The sequence below is a fragment of the Crinia signifera genome, chromosome 5 (genome assembly GCF_055691185.1).
Source record: "Crinia signifera chromosome 5, ASM5569118v1, whole genome shotgun sequence".
Classification (NCBI taxonomy): domain Eukaryota; kingdom Metazoa; phylum Chordata; class Amphibia; order Anura; family Myobatrachidae; genus Crinia; species Crinia signifera.
In genome coordinates, this window is record NC_139221.1 from 214,888,044 (window position 1) to 214,911,313 (window position 23,270).

General features: G+C 44.6%; 1 protein-coding gene across 2 annotated transcripts; it reads right to left on the reverse strand.

Moving 5' to 3' along the window:
• Positions 1–14,862: 14,862 nt before the first annotated feature.
• C5H7orf25 (chromosome 5 C7orf25 homolog) lies at positions 14,863–18,428 on the reverse strand. Of its 2 annotated transcripts, none has more exons than XM_083188519.1 (2): positions 18,272–18,428; positions 14,863–16,266 (listed from the first exon to the last, which is right to left on the reverse strand). In XM_083188519.1, the coding sequence occupies exons 1-2, from the start codon at positions 18,337–18,339 to the stop codon at positions 14,979–14,981; spliced, it is 1,356 nt and encodes a 451-aa protein (XP_083044645.1). In that variant the 5' UTR covers positions 18,340–18,428; the 3' UTR covers positions 14,863–14,978. The 2 variants fall into 2 exon arrangements, with proteins under 2 accessions (XP_083044645.1, XP_083044646.1); XM_083188520.1 differs by lacking the exon at positions 18,272–18,428 and adding an exon at positions 18,166–18,258.
• Between the last annotated feature and the right edge of the window lie 4,842 nt (positions 18,429–23,270).

Consider the following 23,270-nt stretch of genomic DNA (forward strand, 5'->3'; position numbering starts at 1 on the left):
GGGAGTTAAAAGAACTACAAACTGAGATAATCTGGGGGGAAAAGGGCATAAAATAAATCGGACAATTGTATAAAGATGATGGGTTAAGATCATTCCAATCATTAAAAATAGAGTACCTACTACCAAACAAATATCTTTTTAGATATATTCAACTGCGACACGGCCTCGAGAAGCAGTTCAATGGAGGGAAACCAGATCTACGTGACTCCCTTACAAAAAAACGAATAAAAAAATCCCTATGAGACACGAAACGTCATATTGCTATAAAGTTTTACTCCAAATCAAACAGAAAGATGGGTTAGCAGATACAAAAGCCAAATGGGAAAGGGATGTGGGACCCATAACAGAGCAGGAGTGGGATAAGGCCCTGGCGAATGTAAAAACGGCCACTAATCAAGTAAGGTTCCAACAGACTCAATTGTACCTGCTTCATAGGACTTACATGACACCAGAACGCATGCATAAATTTGAAGGTAGAGCCAATGCCAAATGTCCTAAATGTGAAAACCCTAATGGAACGCTATGGCACTTGCTGTGGGTGTGTCCGAGAGTGATGGGATTTTGGACAGGGGTCATAAATACACTTGTAACAAAGGGTATCCCGCGAAATAGCTGTACACCTAAAGCTTGTATACTAGCTATAGTAGAGGAGGGGTCTATGGATAAACAAGCGAGACAATTCTTTGTGAATTTGTGCACCCTGGCCAAGATCTGCATCGCACGAAAATGGATGGCAAAAGAGGGACCAGAGGTGGCCATCTGGAGGGCATTAGTCCAGGAGACCATCTCTCATGAAAGATATGTACACGTGATCAGGGGAACTGAAAATAAGTTTTACCTAATCTGGAATAGATGGGGCAATTAGTTAGTTAAAAAACAAACAAAAAAAAAAGTTAGATATACAGGGAAATATAAATTGAAACTCCAATTGTTAACCTAGGGGAGGGTGGGAGGGTACTTGGGGGGGGGGGAGGGGGGAGAATAAATAAACAAGGAATGTCAGATGTGAATCTGAAATGTATAAATAAAAGTGAATTTTAAGTAGAATAGAAATGCGTTAAATAATGTGAGTTGAGTACTCCCGAGACTCGGCGCTGCACTTGGACACCCGTCGATATATAGAAGCAGGGGGAAGAGAAGTAGATCAGGAACAAGTTTATATATACAAAACCACATATCACTAAATTACACGATGAATAATTGAAATGATAACTTAGGTACTTTAATAATAAATAAGATAGAGAGAGAGTAGGAAGAATAATTTAGTCAAAACAACAGATATAATAGACACTAGACCACAGGACACGATGTAAGAAGCACTTCTACACTGAATAAAAAATAGACACATAATACTAACTTAAATAGCTAAGAGTAGTTTAGAGGATAACACAGAAGGAAAGTCACGACTAAAGTCAATTAACGGAGGCCAAGGATGCGGCGCCGAGGGACGGAGGGAAAAAACAAATGTAAAAAAAAAAATGCATTTACTCAAAGTTGAATGTGTGAGATGACCAAATAACTCAATTGTTGAAGATTCACCCCATATGTTTTATGTATGAACGTGAAATTTATATAAATAAAGATGAATTAAAAAAAAAAAAAATGGATTGGAGAGGGGCGAGGCGGGCGAGATGTAGCCCAGAGAGAAGGATATTGCAGTGGTCAAGGCGGGAGATGACAAGAGAGTGAATGAGAATTTTGGTTGCGTCAGTTGAGAGGAATGGTCTGATGCGGGAGATGTTGCGGAGGTGAAAGCGGCAGACTGTGAGAGAGAACGAATGTGGGGGGTGAGAGGGAGGAGTCAATGATGACACCGAGGCAGCGCGTTTGGTTGGTGGAGGTGATCTCTGTTTCACCAATGCTGATGGAGATAGTGGGAGAAGAGGGGATGTTCGGGGGATGGAAGATTAGAAGCGTTGAGTATGCCTTATCCAAAATGCTTGGGACCAGAAGAATTTTGGATAACGGATTATTCCGGAATTCAGAATATTTTTATATTTCAATGATGTATCTCGAGGTATCTTGCATTTATGTTGTACAGTATGAGCACATCAAACACATGAAATACACACAAATATATTTTATTTGTGCATAAAACAAGGTTCCAAAACATGAGCTAAAGTTTGTGTACCATCTCAGGTACTGAATTTAAATGGCAAGCAATCTATTTCTTGAACATATTTAGTGCCAGTTACAGATGTCCCCAATAATGCCAGTTACACATGTCCCAAGTAGTACTTTTAGCCATATTATTTTCTCTTTCTGGAATGTATGGTTTTCTGAATGATTTGGATAATGGATATTTGGATAAGGGATTCTCCACAGTATATAACCTCATGGGAAAAAAATATACAACATATATTGGATCAATACTTTAAATGTATCCATAGTGGGTTCAAAGAATAAATAGCCTGATATACCATCGTTCAGTAATGTTGTTAATCTGGAAAAAATAGCCTCCAGTTTTCACATGAATGTGATAAGGGAGTTAGAGAAAAAAATCAGAAATAGTGCAAATTATCTACAATAAAAACAGAAATGTAATATGCGTCTGCAATCACAATAAGTAGATGGTTAAAACCGCATAAAGGAATATCCCAAAGGCAAACAGCAACATGGTCAGATGGTATACAACCAGCCCAGAGTCACAGATCCAGCTTCCAGTCTGGAACAGGGAGTGAAGGCTGTGTGTAAGGCACATGGGGCCTTATTTTGGTTCATTCTTTCTGACAAAATCCTTCTTAGATGGACAAAACCAAGTGCACTGCAGGGGGGGCAGATGTAACATGTGCAGAGAGAATTAGATTTGGGTGAGTAATTTTGTTTCTGTGCAGGGAAAATACTGACTGCTTTATTTTTACACTGCAATATAGATCTCACTTTGAAGTAAAACCCAACCCAAATCTAATTCTCTCTGCACATTTTACATCTGCCCCACCTGCAGTGCACATGGTTTTGCCCATCTAAGAAGGATTTTGTCAGAAAGAATGAACCAAAATAAGGCCCATGGTGAACGATGGAGTCTTTCTTCTAGGGATAGTCCTTTCGACGATCAACGCATTTCAGAATGATCCTTCTTCAGGAGTGTATTATCCATAAAACAATTTACAGTATAAATAATGACACAATGACATAATGAATAAAATAAGCCACGTCTGTGGCATGTAGCTTCCACTGGATATTGTGGAAGTGCTGGAAGCAAGATGGCCATGCGTTCCAGACATCAGCGGCAGGTGGAACGCGGAAGTAAAGATAGCTATGCATTACATTATCATATCGGGCTGAAGTCCAGTGCCGCTATGAATAGCACACATACACAATATACATAATGCAGAAGAAAGACACCATCGGTCACCCTGTGCCTTACACGTAGACTTCACTCCCTGTTCCGGACTGGGGGCCAGATGCACTAAGCTTCAAATGTGATAAAATGGAGAGTGATAAAAAACCAATCAGCTCCAGCCTGATATTTTTCAAACACAGCCTGTGACATAGCAGGTAGGAGCTGATTGGCTGGCTGTTTATCACTCTCCATTTTATTATTTTTGAAGCTTAGTGCATCTGGCCCTATAAGCTGGAACTGTGACTCTGGGCTGGTTGTATACCGATAAATTGCAAAAAAGACAAGTCTCTGCGCATACCTTCACTGCTTAATGTATGGATAAATCAAGCAATGTATACATCTGTATTCAAAAACAGATCAATATTTATTAAAGGTAGAAAGGTATATCCTTTGGTAATATATAGAATAAAGCGATAGTTTAATAAAATAAAAAGAAAAGGTACCTGATACGGTTATACAAACAACAACAAAAAAAAGTATCACTAAAGAAATCGGGTATTTACTCAGAAGTTTTACCTCACTCAGGGGCAGATGTATGAAAGATCGTTATGGGGAGAAGGGGTATCAGCGCACGTTACGTGCACTGATGCCGCTTCTCCCCAAGTATGAAGGAGCCAGTGTGCAGTAAATGACAGGGGCCCCTGTCCATATCGGCACTGCTATCTAAATGATAGCAGGCCGAATGTATGAACGGTCAGCATCGCTGACCATTCTGCATGGCTGACCATTCTGCATGATGCCGCTTTTGGCTTCGCAGGGACAGCGCTGTCCCGGCTGTTAGCTCTGGGCTGCGCTGGGGATATCGCGTGAGCAGCTAGATCCTGCGCATGCGCCGTCGAGCCGGACGGGGGACAGGAGACAGAGCATCGCATCAGTGTAAATCAGTGCACTATCTCCAGGAGGGGACATCGCCGGAGGGGGGAGTTAATGCTCCCCCCCCCCCCGCTTCGGCAGACAAGATGTTAATACATCTTGTCGATGTCTCTTCCTGCTTCGCCTCGCTAATGAGGCGAAGCAGGAAGTATTATAGCAGCGATAAGCACCGCTATAATACATCTGCCTTTCAGTGCCCAATACTTATCTTCCTGACCAAATTTGGCCCATTTTTCTAAAAACTTTTTTAGTGATACATTTTTTTTTTCAGTGGTATTCTTTATTCTATATATTCCCTAAGGATATACCTTTTTATGGTCCCTTTAATAAATATTGATGTTTTGAATACAAATATATACATTGATTGATTGATTTATCCATACATTAAGCAGTGAAGGTATTCGCAGAAATCCTTTTTGTGATTTATCGTTATTAGTTTTTATAGGTGTTATCTGTAGTACACCTAAAAGATCTCAGCAAATACTTCATTCAAATCCACGTAGTCAGCGCAGTCTATTTATTCTTCTATATCTGGTTGTATACCATCTGACCATGTTGCTGTTTGCCTTTGGGATATTTCTTTATGCTTTTTTAACAATCTACTTATTGTGATTGCAGACGAATATTACATTTCTGTTTTTATTGCAGATAATTTGCACTATTTCTGATTTTGTTCTCTATCTCCCTTATCACATACATGTGAAAACGGGATGGTATTTTTTCCAGATTAATAACATTACTGAATGTTTGGATATCAGGCTATTTATTCTGTGAACCCACTACGGATAAATTTAAATTGATGATTCAATAAAGGGATTTTTGTAAGAACTTACCGTTCGAATCCCTTTCTCTGATATGGTCCTGGTGACACAGCTCAACACTGGGATGTAGGAGGGTCCGAAGGAGCCAGGCACCTATCCTAAAGTTTTAGAGGGTAGGCTCCTCCCCTACTGCATCCCTGGACTCTTCAGTTCAATCTTTCAAAGCCACTGGAATACATTAACTCAGTACAAACGCCTGCACATATTATATGCACATTTTATAACAGAAACTGTTAACTTTTAACCATTTTAACATGAACATCATGAAACTTCTGGCATACTTACTGAGCGTAAGGGAGGGATCGCTGTGTCACCAGGACCATATCAGAGAAAGGGATTCGAACGGTAAGTTCTTACAAAAATCCCTTTTTCTCTTTCAATGGTCCTGGTGACACAGCTCAACACTGGGACGTTCCAGAGCCGGTCCTTTGGGAGGGTACGCTCAGGTCTGCAGCTCTCAGCACTGCTCGCCCGAATGATGCGTCCTCCGACGCGAACTCATGGAATCTATAGAATTTGGCAAATGTGTGAACAGATGACCAAGTGGCAGCTCTGCAAACCTGTTCAGCTGTGGCCCCATGTCGAACCGCCCAAGAGGTGGCAACTGACCTGGTGGTATGCGCATTTATTTTGGCCGGTACTGGTCTACCCACTTTGGTGTATGCAAAGGCTATCACAGACCGCAACCACCTAGCAATAGTCTGCTTAGATGCAGGCCAACCAATTTTGTGTACGTCATACAATACCAACAATGTGTCAGTCTTCCTGACACTCTTCACTCTGTCCACATATATGCGTAAGGCACGCACAACATCCAAAGTTCTCAACTTGTCCCTTTTCTTAGAACCCTCTGGGGGTTGAAACACAGGTAGAACTATCTCCTGATTTAAATGGAAGGTAGATACCACCTTCGGTAAAAACTGAGGCACTGTTCTTAAAACAGCCCTGTCATCATGAAAAATTAAGAAGGGAGATTTACATGACAAAGCTCCCAATTCTGAAACTCTTTTAGCAGATGCTACTGCTAACAAAAACACTAGCTTCCATGTGAGAAACTTAAAGTCAGCCGACCTTAAAGGTTCAAATGGTGCCTTTTGAAGGCATTCCAAAACCAGTGATAGATCCCAAGGTGCTACTGGTTGCTTGTATGGAGGTTTCAACCTGGATACTCCTTGTAAAAAGGTTTGAATTTCCGGCAAAATGGCTATCTTTTTCTGGAAATAGATGGACAAGGCCGAAATCTGCACCTTCAGTGACTGAAGGCTTAGCCCCGATGAAAAACCATCTTGTAAGAATTCCATCATTCTTGATAGCTTAAAATGAGATGTATGAGCCTTTCTTCTCTCACACCATCGAATGTAAGTCTTCCAGACTCTATAATAATTTGCCGAAGATACAGCTTTTCTGGCTTTTATCATCGTCTGTACTACTGCCTCAGAAAACCCTTTTCTTTTCAAAATGGTGGTTTCAATAGCCAGGCCGTCAAAATCAATCGATCTGAATCCAGGTGAATGGGCCTTGTCTTAGAAGGTCTGGTCTCAGAGGTAGACGCCATGAGTCCACAGACAACCTCTGAAGCCTCGAGTACCAGGACCTCCTTGGCCAATCTGGGGCCACTAAGATCACTGGAACCTTCTGCCCCTGTATTTTCTTCAGAAGTCTCGGTAACATTGGTATTGGTGGGAATGCATAAAGGAGATCTCCCTGCCAGTGAATAGTCATGGCATCCACTGCCTCCGCTAGTGGATCCCTTGTTCTGGCATAGAACCTGGGCACTTGACGGTTGACCCTGGATGCCATCAGGTCCACCTCCGGAGTTCCCCACATCGAAGTGATTTGGTGAAACACCTGAGGGTGTAAGCTCCATTCCCCTTCCTTGAGCTCCTCCCTGCTCAGGAAGTCGGCTTCTATATTCTCTATTCCTGGAATGAATATAGCCGATACAGCTGGAACATTCTGTTCCGCCCATAGGAAGATTCTGGACACCTCCCACATGGCCAATCTGCTGCGTGTACCTCCCTTGTGATTCAGATACGCCGCAGCTGTGGCATTGTCGGTCTGAATCCTCAAAGGGAGGTTCTGTAACCTGTCTCCCGCCAAGGAAATCACTTTCCAGACAGCTCTCAACTCCAAGATGTTGATTGGTAACGCTGATTCCTCTGCCGTCCACAGGCCCTGAAGCCTGAGATCCAGGACTATTGCCCCCCAGCCCCTGAGACTGGCGTCGGTAGTTACTATCAACCAGTCCCAGGTCTGTAATGACCGACCCCACTGAAGGGAATCTACTTCTGTCCACCATTTCAAGGATTCTCGAGTGTCCGAAGACAGCACTATCATCTCGGATTTCATGGTCTAAGTGTTTCCTGACCAGGCTGACAAAATGTTCCATTGGAACCTCCGAGAGTGGAACCTGGCAAATTGAAGCGTCTCAAATGACGCCACCATCTTCCCCAGGAGCTTGAGGCACCTCCATACTGAAATGCTCTGCACCCTGAGAATCTCCTGGACTAGGGTGACCAGATCCCTGGCCTTTACCTCCGGGAGGAATACCCGATGAAGATGGGTGTCCAGTATGACTCCCAAGAATTGGAGCCTTTGTGACGGTACCAACTGAGATTTTTGCAAATTTAAAATCCAGCCGTGAGCTTGCAAAAAACTGATGGCCTCTGCCAAGTGACTCTGCAGCATGGCTGCTGACTCTGCTTTGAACAGGAGATCGTCCAAATAGGGTATTACTGTGATTCCCCTGAGCCTCAGCACCGCCGCCATCACTGACATTATCTTTGTGAATACCCTTGGCGCGGTTGCTAGCCCAAAGGGTAACGCCCGGAATTGTAAATGCAGGTCTCCTATGGCAAACCTCAACAGGGTCTGATGCTCCGGGTGTATAGGGACGTGCAAATATGCGTCCTGGACATCCATGGACGCCAAAAATTCTCCCTGGTCCAGACTCAGGAGTACTGACCGTAGGGACTCCATTTTGAAATGGTCTACCCATAAATGAACATTTAGGGATTTCAAATTTAGTATTGGTCTGAAAGACCCGTCTGGTTTGGGCACCAGGAACAGCGTGGAGTAAAAGCCTTTCTTCCACTCTGCCCTGGGGACTGGTGTAACCACCCCTTTTTCCAAAAGGGAGTGAGCTGCTCTCACAAGAGCTGTACGAAGCCGTGCCTCCTTTGGTAAGGATGTGGGGATGAACCTCTTCGGAGGCGGCCCTCTGCAAGGGATTTTGTAACCTTGTGTTATAATATCTAACACCCAGGCATCCTGGCCTAGAGAAGCCCAAGCGTCCGTGAAGAGTGTGAGACGCCCCCCCACTTTTGTCACTGTCGGGCGAAGCCCCTGACAGTCATGCAGAGGGTTTATCCTCTCCTTTTGTGGCAGGCTTCTTGTGAAAAGAGCCAAATTTTGACTTTTGTGTCTTGCCTCTAGAGGACTGAAACCTTCCCCTGAAAGACTGTCCTCGAAAGGACGCACCACCTCTAGGGGAGGGCCGAAAGGACGGCTTAAAAGCAGAAAATCTGGACGTCTGCTTTGCTGAGGAGGCCGGCAGGAATGTACTTTTGCCGCCCGTGGCCTGCTTTATAATCTCCTCTAATTCGGTACCAAAAAGTACCTTTCCTTTGAAGGCGAATGTTTCCAGAGCCTTCTTGGACTCATTGTCTGCTTCCCAGGCTTTAAGCCAAAGCACTCTCCTGGCATTAATGGAGACTGTGGACACTCTGGTTGCCATTTTAATAGCTTCCTCCTCTGCTTCCACTGCATATTCTGCAGCTGCCTTAATCTTTTCTGCAAGCAGTAACGCACCAGGGTCAGCTTGCAGTATGGTGCATAATTCACCAGCCCACTCTATCATGGCCTTAGAGACCCAGGCTGAAGCAATAAGGGGCCGTAAGGTAAACCCCACCCCTTCAAAGATAGCCTTGAGGTTACCCTCCAGCTTTTTATCCACAGAATCTTTGAAAGCTGCACCGCCCTGTACTGGTAATACAGTAGCCTTGGACAAACGTGCCACTGAAGCGTCCACAACTGGGACCTTTTCCCAGAGCTCCGCATGAGACTCTGGCATGGGGTACAGACTAAGGAATCGCTTAGGCATCTGTAGCCTCTTATCAGGAGTTTTCCAAGCCCCTTCTAACAATTCCTGTAACCCCTCATCTGAAGGAAAAGTAACAGCCTCCTTCCGCTGTCGCTTAAAAACACCTTTAACAGGAGTCTTATCCTCCACAGACAGCTTTAAAGCCTGCTTCACAGCTACAATGAGATCCTCTATACCAGCAGCAGAGTTCTCTTCCACATCATCACCCTGATCCCAGGGGATGTCAGTATACTCTCCTTCCTCCTCATCTACCACAGTAGTCAAAGCATAAGACCTTCTAGGGGTCCCTGCCACATCATCCATTTTGTCCAGCATTTCACTGAACCTGTTAATCCCTTTTGCAGTATCCTGCATCACCTGAATCAGCGCAGGATCTGCCTGGGTAAGAGGCAAGGAGCCAGATGACTGCTGAGATGATGGCATAGGTCTCTGTGATTCTACCAGCCCATCACTCTGCCTGTCCAAAAGCTGCACCAAAGCGTTAACTGACCTGCCTAGGGCCCTGGCCCACGCAGGTTCCATCTGCTCTGCCCTATGGGGTTCACTGCCCATGGGTCTCACATCAGCGCAAGTAATACATAAGCCCCCCTTGGCCATCTGCTCAGGGACAAACTTTTGTGTGCAAACATTGCACGCGCTCAGTGCACTAAGGGCTCCCTCCCCCAAAACCACAGCCTGATGCTCAGACATGATGCAAGTGATAAATGTATATCTATCAGTATACACAGTGCAAACAATGTACAAGCGTTTATACAGAGGCAATGCACCCAATCACTTATCTGTCTGTTGGTTTCAACTGCGGGGAAGCGATGCCCAGGAAATCCAAGTCACTCTGCCAGGATCAGTAAGCCAGCTCAGCTCCGCTGCAAGCGTTCTGAAAGGCGCCAAAGTCAGAGTGAAGGAAGAGACCACAGGTCCCTGCTGCTGCGGGGTCCGTGACCTTTTGGCGCCAACCACCCCCAGCCAGCCGCTCCTCAGGTAGGATTTCCTAGTTCCAGTGTCTCCCCCTCAACTGGGGATCACTTGGAACATGCCTGTCACAACGCTGCTGTCCTCTCATCTAGGAGCTCAGCGTGTAAGCTCCGCATAAAATGGCCGCCGCCATCACGGAGCGCCTGTCCCCCATGATCCCCACCTAAATGTGGAGCCGGTTTCAGGGTACTCCGGAGCCCAGGCAGCCTTTTGGAAAAAGGCTATAAGCGCTGCACAGGGAGACCAGACAGTGTCTCCCCTATGCACAGTGAGCTGACAGGACGCGCTTCTGTCAGCTCCTGCTGCGCTAGCAGTGTGAGGATTCACTATGAGAATCCTCACACTGTGCCTACCTAGCTAGGGTAAAAGTTAATAAAACAATAAAAATCCCCTAACTACTCTAATTCTTCGGCTGCTCCTGCAGCCCTTTAGAATAGCACCCACTCCAGTGGGCACCTAACACGAACTGAAGAGTCCAGGGATGCAGTAGGGGAGGAGCCTACCCTCTAAAACTTTAGGATAGGTGCCTGGCTCCTTCGGACCCTCCTACATCCCAGTGTTGAGCTGTGTCACCAGGACCATTGAAAGAGAAATATGTTGTACATATTTTCCTATGAGGTTATACACTGTGCGCTTTCCTGTGAGTTTATACACCATTTTTCTCTCTTTGGTCTTTGTCTTAGGGTATTGTGTGGATGTTTACCCTTTGGTGTATTGTTACTTTTACCCTTTGGTGTATGATTTATTGGCGCACCATTGTTGAATTATCTTTTTCACAAGATAAAGCAGTCAACGATTTAAAGAAATTGGGTCAATGAGTATTTTGCCGGCTTTTCCGACAGTATTAAAAAATGTAGAAACTCATTGGACCAAGGGCCTGATTCTTGTTCACTTGCAAAAGCAAATTCACTCTAATGGACAAAACCATATGCACTGCAGGAGGGCCGATGTAACATGTGCAGATAGAGTTAGATTTCGGTTTTATTTTGTTTCAGTGCAGGGTAACTACTGTCTGATTTATTTTTACATTGCAATATAGATATCAGTTTGAAGTACAGAACCCACCCAAATCTAACTCTCTGCACGTTACATCTGCCTCACCTGCAGTGCAGAAGGTTTTGTCCATTAGCCAGAGAATTTGCTTTTGCGAGTGAACCAGAATCAAGCCCCAAGTGTATAAATTCTTCAGCGAGTATATGTCCAAGAAATAATGGTGAAATATAGTAAAAAGATAAGTGTTTTACTTGCTTTTTTACCAAAAACATCTCTTGAGGTGTGTACACACAGTGCAATATGGTCGCTGAGCAACTTTGGCTGAATATCTCTCAGCAATATATTGCTCAGTGTACCGTTTTCATCAGCGACCATCGATTTTGGCTGAAAAGTGCAAGCAATTTTGTCTCTACCTCATTTCGACTAGAGATCTCTGATCGCTGGTGGACAGTGCATTGTGCACCAGTGACCAGCAATTTTTAGCCATAATAACCGTTAAGGGCTGGATGCCAGAGCGCGCTCCTAGAGATTTATCTCTCACAGCACAAAAAACACACTAGTGATATGGCTGCTAAGCAACCATTTAGCCAGCGATAATGGCTTTAATCACCCCGTGCGTACAGGGCTTTGGACCTAACCAATCCTGTATTACGGAACTTGCAGAGACCCAGAGAAAATAGATGCACTAAGTGGCCCATCTCCAAAAACTACACGTGCTAGTGTAGATTTGGAGCTGGTGTCCTATAATATCTCTGCAGAACACTAAATGGCATTGACTGGGAGCATAAACTGACCAACCACTACTTCCACCAAATATGTATTTAATGTGAGGACATTGGCCAATTAACCTTTGCTTGGTATACAATGGAAGATCGTCAGCCTAATAAGGTGCCAAATATTCCTGCAATTTACATAATGGTCTGGCCTTCTAAAGAGCATACAGGTAAAGGAAATAGGCTTTTGCTCCTCTGCTTTCTCTCCCACTGCCTCGGTCTACTATACTCTCTCACTTCAACTCACATTCTCTATCTCCCACTCTCTTGCTCCTTCTGTCGCTCACACTCCTTCCAGCTCTCTCTCACTGCATCCATCCATCTCCCACTGTTGCTTTCTCACTCCTTCTATTCGCATGAGGTGTTATATGTGATCTGGAGGTATAAATGTGACACACAGAATACGTATGAGGTTTATGAGATGTATGTGAGATATATGTGTATATAAATAATTCAAAGAAAAAGGTAAAAAATGGTTTTGAACATCTCTAGAGAAGCCTTACTGACAACTTCAAGTCGTCAAGATCAGTGGGTCAATCAGTTTGCTAATAACAATGACGTCCCTGCCATGTACATATCTAGAGCATGAATTAAAAAAATAAATGTTTATTTAATAAAAATTAAAATTACTTCAGCACTCCCAACACAGTGGTAATGTCTTTCAAATGTGTGCCTATCTGTATGTGCACAATGGCTTCTGTGCAGTATGTATATGTGCCCTAGGGATGTGTACAATGGACATGTGTGCAGTCTGCATGTATGCGTGTGCGGTACGTATGTGAAAAACATCGGCACGTACTACAGTGAGGGGGTTAGTACCGCAGCAGAGAGAACCTGTTGCAGTCAGGTAGTTACAGGGGAAGAGATGGCGCTGATGTAGCCGAGATGACAGCACATGGGGTTATTAATGCCAGCACAGGGTCACAGGCCCTCAATACATAGCTGGCTCATGGAGTCATTAGCAGCCTCACTGTATGGACTTAGAGCCGAAAACAGTCTCACCAGCACAATTATTATCACTGCTACAACTCACCACCAGCAGTGTATGCAGTAGCTCCAACTGCACTCTGACACCCCCATCTTCATCTTTCCAGGAGACCTCCTGGACATGGGCATTATGGGGCTGATTCAGGTTGGCACGCAAACCACATTTGGTTTGCTAATGGACAAAACCATATGCACTGCAGGTGGGGCAGATGTAACATGTGCAGAGAGAGTTAAATTTGAGTGGGGTGTGTACTTCAAAATGATATTTATATTGCAGTGTAAAAATAAGCAACCAGTATTTACCCTGCACAGAAACAAAATACTCACTCAAACCTAACTCTCCCTGCACATGTTACATCTGCCACTCCTGCAGTGCATAGGTGTTTTGTCTATTCACAAACTAAATGTGCTTTGCGAATGAACCTGAATCAGGCCCTATGTGAGAAAGCCGAACTTGTCACTAAACAATATACAATCTGTTTAATTGATCAGATGATACATCATTCAGTGTGTACCCGGCACTGGTTTAGAGTATAAGCTACAGTATGTTTTTGAAACACCCAAAGTTTTCAGTAAATTAGCATGTAAAAGTAATGGTGTATAAACAAAATAAGCCTCAACTATAAATGTATTCAATTTAAAAGTGTATCTTTTAACATTAAGGGGGGAATTAAATCTCCGCCGCTATTTCCACCGATGGAAATAGTGCCCATCACCTATTCAATGCTGCCGTTTCCAGTAGCATTGAAGGCAGATTCTAACAAAACAGATCTGATTTTAAAACAAGTTGGATCTGTTTTGTTGATAACAGCCGCGGATTGTCAAATTCACAGCCGGTTTTCGACAACCCACGGCCGTATTCGCAGACACGCCTACTTTCCGACACTCTACTGGAACATTGAATTTCGAGTAACAGTTGAGCTTAGTGAAAGGGGAAGCTGACGGAATCCCGGATTGAATACCGACCTTATGGGTAAATCTAATTAGGTGCAAGCTGCTAGTGGGCAAAAAGTAAAATACTGTATGTTTTTAATGTGTCATATGGCTGATTTTTTGCATTAAAAGTAAAAAGCTTAGGAATTTCAATTAGAAAAGAATGCAAAAAAAATAAAGAAAAAATATGTGTTGGAGGTTATTTGCAGCAATTTTATACCGCTTTCACACTGCCAAAACCTTTTAAAAACCGGTATTTTTAAACGGTATTTAAAACAGGCCTTAGCCTTCACATTGCAGTAGATTACGGTTTTAAATACCATTCACACCAGTCAACCTGTTTAATCCCGTGAACACGTTTCAAGGCAGAACGCAGGGGCCAGCTATCACAGGTCTGTAGTCAGTTGATTTTACTAAATACAGTTTCAGAGCCACTCTCACTGCATAAAAAAACGGCTCTGAAACGTGTAGGAACCGGCTTTTGAAACGTTTTGAAATACCAGTTATCTTCAACTCTGGCGCTTTCCCACTGCAGCCTTAAACGTTTTGAAGTGGGGAAAAAACGGCAATATACCGTTTAACAAGTGCAGTGTGAAAGGGGTATTAAAGAAAGAGAAAAAAAATAATAATTTTGGGATAATTTAAGGCCATTTATTTATTTTGTACTCCAAAAATGATATGCAATTATTGGCCAATCAAGAAAGCTGAAAAGTCCAAATACCTAATTAGTCATTATGGGGGTTCTGAAAAAGTTTTTTTTTTTTTTTGCCTTAAAATAAAGATTTTTTTTCCTAGCATTTCTCCCTCTCCAGGGGTAGTGAACAAAACTGTGAGCTTACTCTGACTGCCTCAATGCAAGTATGTAATTAAATTGCAAAATGCATTCACATTTGTGAATATTCAGTGAAATTTGCAAATGGCACCTAATTAGAATGACCCCAAAAAAAGGTATATTGCCAAAACTATCTCAGGGAGTTAACTTGGGACATGGATAACTACCTTATGCCAATGTTTTCCGTTCTATAATTATAAGATATTACAATATAAAACATGGTTACACATGCATAACTTCAATGGTTTATTATATATCTGGGCAGGATATATTTGTCAGAATCATACAGGCCATTTGAAATGTCCTGCACAAATCGCCCAGGGGTATCCTCCATAGACAACCCCTGAAGTCAGAGCAGGTCAGCTGATGCGTTATTCTTTGGTACAGGAGAAGCAGAAGGTTCTTTGCTTTCTGTTAGTGCTCGAGGTTGGTGAATGTAAACACTAAATTTAACACCCTGATTATTTGCTGCTCTTACAAAGCCACTGTTAGCAGTCATTGTGATTGCTCTCAAACTATCTCCAGTCCCAAATATGGAAATTGAACGACTATTGATTTTGGAGCTCACAGCAAGTTTTAAGGCACGCTCAGAAGGTTGGTCGGGTACGACAGTAATTCTCTTTATAAGTGCTGCAGCTCGCTCCTTCTCTTGAGGTCCTCCCAAGGTCTCCAATATGGACTGGAAGTCCCTCACGGCACATTCACAGGCAAACAGTTCCTTGCCCTCCATGAAGAAATTCAGCAGAGGTAACACCTTCTCTTGCCTTTCCTGTGCTGCTTGCTCGGTCAAAACCTTCTCTTTGAAAATTAAGTGACAGCCCCCATGACTGAGACCTGATACATAAGTAATTAATGTGGTGATGTCCAAGTTTACCCTGTTGCAAACTTCAACCTTAATCTCCCTAGGAAAAGCCACGCTGGCCACTATATTTTCCCTATCCACTTTGCCGACATGCAGAAGTTCTAAATCATCATTATCATCCGATTCACTGCCGCTTGCATCATTATCTTCTTGTATGGTCTCCTCAGAGGAGTTAACAGCAACAATATCTCCACGTACAGAAATACCCATATCCTTCAGCTTCTCAGCCATAGGACTGGAAACACTATTGTAAAAGGCAAATATGATATGAGGACTACTATACTGTACAGGTTGCTGAAGGCTTGCTTGTATGTAATCCTCTGCTTGCTCGATAATACTTTTGTCGCCATACTGACCACGGCCAAGCCATATATTGTGCAGAGCTTCAGCCTTCCGTCCAATTGCTTTCACCCATGTGTGGCCGCCGTTTGCTACCACATCCACCACCAGTGTTTGCTTTTCACCAAATTGGTCATTGTAGCTGAACACATGAAGAACACTGACCACTTCTTCTAGACTCTCTGCAGACTCAATAATGGCTTGTAGATGGGTGAGGTTCGTGCTTCTCAAATGGGATTCCTTAATTGCTACTTTTCCCGCCTCGACCTTCAGTAAAAATTTCAACTCCGCCCTGAGTTTGCTGCATAGTTTTGCTCCACCTTCAACACCTCCCGCTCGAGATTTGGAGAGGACTTCAGCTCTCTTTATCAGTTCTTTAGCAATCACTATCCGATCACAAAGCATTGAATGCACAGACATGTTGGTAGCATTATTCCTGAATAAAAGAAAATGAACAGATTAACTTGCAAAAACAATTAGAAAACAATTCAAATTCTGAGTACTGGACACTCTGCTACACAAAAATAAATGTACCTGCTGGTTTCTGAGGTGTTTAACTAAAAATGGTTTACAAGTAAAACAAAAACAAAGGACTCATTTGCAATATCTCCCTCCTGGACATTGTATTCTTCTTTTTTAGAGTGCTATAAATAAAGTATATTGTAATAATTTCTAAACTTGACACTACCCTACACACAATTTGAAGAAACTTAATTTGGGGATAGATTGGGGATTTACACTACCAAACTCCGTGGAAGAGTTTGCTTGTAGTATTAAAACCTGGATTATAACAAAAAAGGCCCATCAGAAGATTGGCTAACACGGGTGGTGGCAGACCTCCCGACAGTCAGAATTCCAACTGTTAAAACCCTGACCGTTGGAATCCTGACTGACAGGGGATATTCTCCCTCATGGGGGTCCACGAGGGAGAACAGAACAGGTGGCAAGCGCAGCGAGTCCGCAAGGGGCTTTGTTGCGCTCTGTCTGAGTCCCGGCAGTCAGGATTCCTACGTCAGACTAATGACTGTCAGAATCCCGGCTATCGGGAGGTCATTCTACACCCGGCCAAGACGCCCTGTCCTACAGTTGAGATGGAGGTGTAGGGAAGAATGTAAAGGCCCCCATACAGCAAAACGACATTGGACCCAACCGCAAATCTCGATGGAGCGTGTGCACATCATGCATATTCTTGTTACGATGCCGAATTCTGTTGGCTCTCAGATCAGCTGTGCTGCATGTCTGATCCATTGGTCCTCATTGTGGTCGTAAGCAGATCGTATGTACTTTTTAAGCACATGCGATCGCTCGTTCGAACACTCCACAACCTGCATTGTATGCAGGTCGTCCTAACGTAGGGCCAGCTTAAGTCTTTAGTGATGGATGAAAATGAACTCAACATGAAGTGTGAGCAATTTAATTAACCCTTTGAGTGCAAAGTGAATTTGTGTACATCTGTTTTGGCATGCAACCTTCAAGGCTATCCACATATGATCTATAGACTAGTGGTGCAGAAATAGAACAGTATGTTCCTTATAAACAGGCTGAGAACATATTGGATAGAAATGTAACTGAGACATGGGCAGAGTAGTCACAATAAGTTGTGATGAGTCTGCCGAAAACGGCTGCGTTCTCACCTTGCTTTTTCTCACTTTACCGAGTCCGTGTGGTGCGCCCCACCCCATGGAACGCTGGGCATTCCCAAGGCTGGCCCCATCCCTCCCCTCTGCAAACTGCCGTGGCCATTGACAGTCTGGGTTTGCACATACTGTATGCAGAAATGCAATTGCACAAACCCCAACCATCGGGGCAGGGGCCGAATTCAGTTCACTGCGTGTGAACCAAAATTGGCCCAATATTCCTCAGAGCTTTACAGAGAATATTTAGCCTTTCACACCATTCTTGCCCTAGTGGCTCCTGGAATGCAAGTTCCCTAACACATGCACATTTTACATATCTGTATATTTATTGGATTGTGGAAAAAAAAAAAAAAGTAGCCATAGGTAATTCTCACAAGCATGGGGAGAATGTAGACTCCAAACATTTGAGGCCATGGTGGAAATGTAACCTACGACCTCAGTGCTGGGAGGTAGCAATGCTAACCACTACACCACCCGTGCTACCACAGACGTGACACAAATACTGTGCTAACCTACCAAGGAGGTCACACACACACTGCTGCCATAGCATGGATGGGTAACAGATCACAGTTCCACACACGCTGATCTCCCTAGTGTCCATACGGCTATGAGACCCTAAACAACTAGCTAGCCGGTACACAGCATAGGCGTGAGCAAAAGAAGCAGGGACAGGTACTACAGGCCCATAGCAGACATACCGGCTGCTGGTGAGTGCAAACTCAACTAAGGAAGTCGTGTCATGTACATAAGGGTGTGCGCCCCGTCCTATAAGTAATCAGGGGTCGGAACCATCGGTTCTCTCACCTCACTCCAAGTCCAACTACAGCAGCAGCGGAAGACCGGTAATCGGACAGATAGGTATCACTGCGCATGCGCACCCGCACTGCCTGCCGGGGCTCGTAGTTTCTGTGTTGTAGCGTGGTGTGCGCCCCGGGACTCGGACATGCGTCCTCCTGTACTATACCACGTGACTGACTGGGGAGAAGGCGCGTCCTCTGCTGTCGCGCTGTGCAATCGGGTATGGATTGTATGGTCGACAGTAGATCGGCACCACTAGGTTGACATACTGCAGGGTCGACAGTAGCATACCCTCCAACATTTGAAGGGCAGAAATCGGTACACATTTAGGGAGGGGCGTGGCCATGGGTAAAGTGGGTGTGGCCTTGGGTAAAGTGGGCGTTGTCACATCCCCAGGCACCCTGCCCCCTGGCCCAGCAATTGCTGCAGCTCATGTCACATGGTGGCTTGGTGGACTGCTAGCATATTAAATAAGTATATTTAATACTTATTTAATAAATAATAGATAAGTATATTAAATATACTTAATTAATATGCTAGCAGTCCACCAACCACCATGTGACATGAGCTGCAGCAGGTGCACATGTTACATGATGGACAGAGTACAGTATAACAGAGTCAAGTGACGAGATTTTATTATTCAGTCAGTGCAGCCTGAGCCACAGAATTGACAGCTGGGCAGAGAGAGCTGTCTGTGCGCTGCCCGGCTGGCTGGGTATGGTCTCCTGCGTGCTCTCTCCCCACTGTCCCCTCCTTTCACTGTATACCCGCCATCTTTATACTCCCAAGTTCTCCAGAACGGAAGACACCCGTGGTGGTCTCCCGCATAGCCGGCCGTTACCTTGCAGTGACATGTGTACACATGCGCCCAGTGCACCCAGGCTGATGTCGGCGCCGGGATCCCAAGGGACTCGGAGGAGATCGGAGTGCGGTCGCCGCAGGGGGGGTGCAGTAAGATGGCTGAGTAGCGGCAGCAACCTGGTCTATTTTCAATTATCCCACTGGACGGCCGCGAGCCAATAGGAGCTCCCGGTCCAGGCAGCCAATCATGAGCGGCTGCCGGACCGTGAGCTCCTATTGGCTCGCGGCCGTCCAGACTAGGGAGAGTTGATAACAGCGTCGGACCAGGCTGCTGCCGCTGCTGCTTTGACATGACTATACGGCATAAAGTCAAAAACTAGATCCAGCCGGGCAGCGCACAGACAGCTTTCTCTGCCCGGCTGTCAATTCTTTAAAAAATCGGTACATTCGGTACAAGTTTAATTTGCCGGTACAGACCGTTAAAAAACGGTACTGTACCGGCAAATTCGGTACAGTTGGAGGGTATGCAGTAGTCTAGGTCGACATGGCACAAGGTTGACAGGTCATTAGCATTAGCTCGACATGGTCTAGGTCATCAGTCAAAAGGTCAACATGCGGTTTCTTCACTGTTTTTTTTTTTACCCGAATGTTGACGCAGTCGACATGGACACAGTTTTAAGTGCACCGCTGTGCTCGCCATGCTTCTGGCACGGTGCCTTGCTGGGCTCAGCACACTATTTTATTCTCCCACCACGCCTTAGGGGAACGTAGGGCATGAAATACCGCCTGTTGGCACATGTCGGATCAAAAAACAGTGAAAAACCCCATGTCGACCTAGACGCTTGTGTCGACCTGTCAACCTTGTGCCATATCGACATAATGACTGTCGACCATCTTTAGGTCAACCAACCTGTGGCGGTGAAGCGATGGACCCTGTGGCGGTGTAGCGATGGACATCAGCAACCCACCACCAAATGATGGCTGGGCTTCCGCCTTCAATTCTTTCGATGCGATGGTAACTGACCATCGCATCAAAAGAATTCGATAGAAAATAAATGTATATTATTTAAGCATGTGCAAAAAAAAACTTTTGTCTAGGTAAAAGTACTACCATTGAAACAAAATCATTGAAGTTTATAAAACATTGAGATGCAATGTCTATCCCTATGGTGGTGATGGCTGCTCTATATATCATCAGGAAGTGATGATAGGCACAGGCCAAAGTGGCCTCAAAGCCTGTTAATATTATTATTGATTAACGCAGTACTGGTGTGGGGCAAGCGGCCACCATCACCTGTCACTGCTATCACAGACGGGTAGATTAATTATAGCAGCGAGTTTAACACTTCCTGCTTCGCCTCATTAGCGAGGCGAAGCAGGAGGGGAGACCGACAAGATGTTTGTCTGCCAAAGCGGGAGAGCGCTAACTCCCCCCTCCGGCGATGTCCCCTCCTGGAGACAGCGCGCCGTCTCCTTCCCCCCGGCCGGCTCACTGCACGTGCGCGGGATCTCGCTACTCTCGTGAGATCCCCAGCGCAGCTCAGAGCCAAGTCGATAGCTGCAGGCGGCGGAACGGTAAGCGATACTGACCGTTCATAAAGGAGGCAGGCGCGCAGTACAAAATATTGTCCCTGCGCTATGCCTCCTGCCCCACTTTAGACACCCGCTCAGCAGGGGTCATAGATCAGGGAAAGAGCTATCCCCTGCCATAGCACATATTCCCCTGATCGCCAGTACATAAATCTACCCCTCAGTGTTCTATCTGTACAGTCATCTGGAAGCCATCTTTTCCTTTGAAGTAAGCCTCAGTCTTCCTGCTCATTCCAATTATAGGGTGTGGATTATTAGGTCAACAGGCAATAGGTTGACACATGAAATCTGCCAACATGGACACCATTTGTGTGAAGGGGTGGGGGCGGGGAGGTTGGGATCCGCACAAAATTTGTCGTATACCCTTTGTGTATTGGATTTTTTTGCGTTTTTCTTTATGTGAGAAGCCGCCTATTATCTGTGTGATTAGGCGGGGGTGCTGTATATGTGTGTGTAAATGTATGTCGTAAGTTTTAACCTCTACTGAATTCACAATGAGCGGAGCGGACCTTGACCTGTGATTCCACACAACTTAGCTCCATCTGTGTATCTTTTAAAATGTGTCAGTGATTAATGAGTGCACCTGTGCAGCAGCTAGGTTGTCTGGAAAATGTGAACTGTTGGTAGCTCTCGAGGGCTACCACTGACCTAGACTATGTTCATGTGCCTGTTGACCAATAGTGGTCGTCCTATTGACTCTTGACCCTTTGACCAGATACCCCAGTTATTTATTAATAAATTATTCCTCCATCTTACATTTTTTTATTGACTGCAGCTGATGGATTAGCCCAGATAAGCAGCCCTCACAGCCGTAATAACGAATGGGTCCAGATACTTATGTAAAAAAAAAAAAAAAAGTCCCATTTTCAGCCAATAAAATTAAAATATCGGGTGTGAAATGAAAACAGCTAATTTTATACCCTCCTAAGGGCTAGTACACACTACAGCAATATTGGGAGGATTTGTTCTTTCATAATGACAAATTATTCACATTGTCTAGTGTGTACGCACAGTTGCGTGTTCCACCAGGTCACAGAATCTGGTAAGCTGTATCCCTGGCTGTTCAGTGTAATGACTGGCGTGTTCAGCTGCTCATTACTTGTGTAGTGTGTGCAGCCAATCCTGCATGGACCATGCCCAATCAGCAGGCTGATTAGCCATTGTTTTAACACAAATTCTAGTCAGTGTTGAAAACAAAAATCACAGACTTCCTCAATTGTAAGTTTAGTTATTGCAATGTTGATTTTGTATTGTACTTGATGTTTATCTGATTAGTATTTTTCTGCAAAAAGTAAATATGCATTCATCAGCCATAACATTAAAACCATCTGCCTAATATCATGGTAGTCCTCTGAGTCACTATACAGCTCTAACCCATCAAGGCATATACTCCACATGGGCCCAGATTCTGGTTTGTGAACCATATAATGCTGGACATGCGAACGCCCGCACCTACTTGGCAAATTTCTCCGCAGCACGGTGAATGGATGGTCATCGACATTGCTCCAGGTCACCACTGCTGGCTTGTCTTCTTCCCATATGCAGCCAGGTGCCAGCTCTTCCCCAAGTAAATGACAAACATGCATCCAGGATAAGCACTAGCCGCTGCATACTGGCAACACCTGCCATTTTGGAGATAATCGGGGTGGTCTAATAATCATAATTTAATCCTGGTCAAAGTTGCTCAAATCCCTACACAGATAATGTAACCAAATCTTGTTCTCTAAACCAAACACAGGGGCTATATAATACTGAGTATTTTGTTTATTGGGGTGGGGTACATGACACTTCATCTGCTGGGAAACCCCAAGCAACACCTGCCTGAAACAATGTTTACACCAAGGGATAGATCTGGTCTTCCTAAATGTCTACATAGCCCTTGGCGGTGACTGAACTATGCATAGTGATCACAGGATCAGAAGAACCATAACATTGCTGCCCAAATCTTCACCAGCCCTCCATATTACTGCCCTCTCTTCACCAGACAGGCCTGATCGTACGCTTGGCTCAATACTCTCCACATAAGCTCATCCTGCTGTTGGAAACCGGGCGAAGGACCACGCACCTGACCAGATGAAAGTGTTCAATTGTTTGCCAATCCACAATTTCAGTGTTACACCACTTTTAGCTTCTTGACATTAGAAAGGCTAATTACTGGTTTGGAGCCCACTCATGAAGATCATACCTGTTGAGTTCCCTGCTCACCGTTGTAGACAAAGGGTGTGGAACACAGAAATTCAGTTCAGTCACTTTTGCAGAAGTTGTCTTATTTATTTATTTACAGTTTCTTATATAGCGCAGCAAATTCCGTTGCGCTTCTTGTATTCTTTAGCCACAGCCAACATCAGTGCCCTTCTGTCTCCCATTCTGGGGCTTAGCCGATGAGTTTTTTCCAGAAATAGTATATGCTGTGATCACCTTTGATACAGTTCTCTGCAATATCCCATACACACTAGCGCACCACATGAGCACCAACACTTTGCCCTCTCAAAAGCCTGTGAGCTCTGACATAATTCAATACCTGCACAGAACAATGAGCTGGATTCAGAGTAGCAAGCCAAACAATAGGGCACACAAGTTGGCAAAACCATGTTACACTGCAAGTGGGGTGGTC

Excerpts from the sequence above, each read along its gene's own strand:
- C5H7orf25 (XM_083188519.1), bottom strand. The coding sequence starts at position 18,339 with ATGCGCAGTGATACCTATCTGTCCGATTACCGGTCTTCCGCTGCTGCT. Across the intron at positions 16,267-18,271 it reads GTAGTTGGACTTGGAGTGAG|GAATAATGCTACCAACATGT; the intron begins GTGAGAGAACCG and ends TCTTTTATTCAG.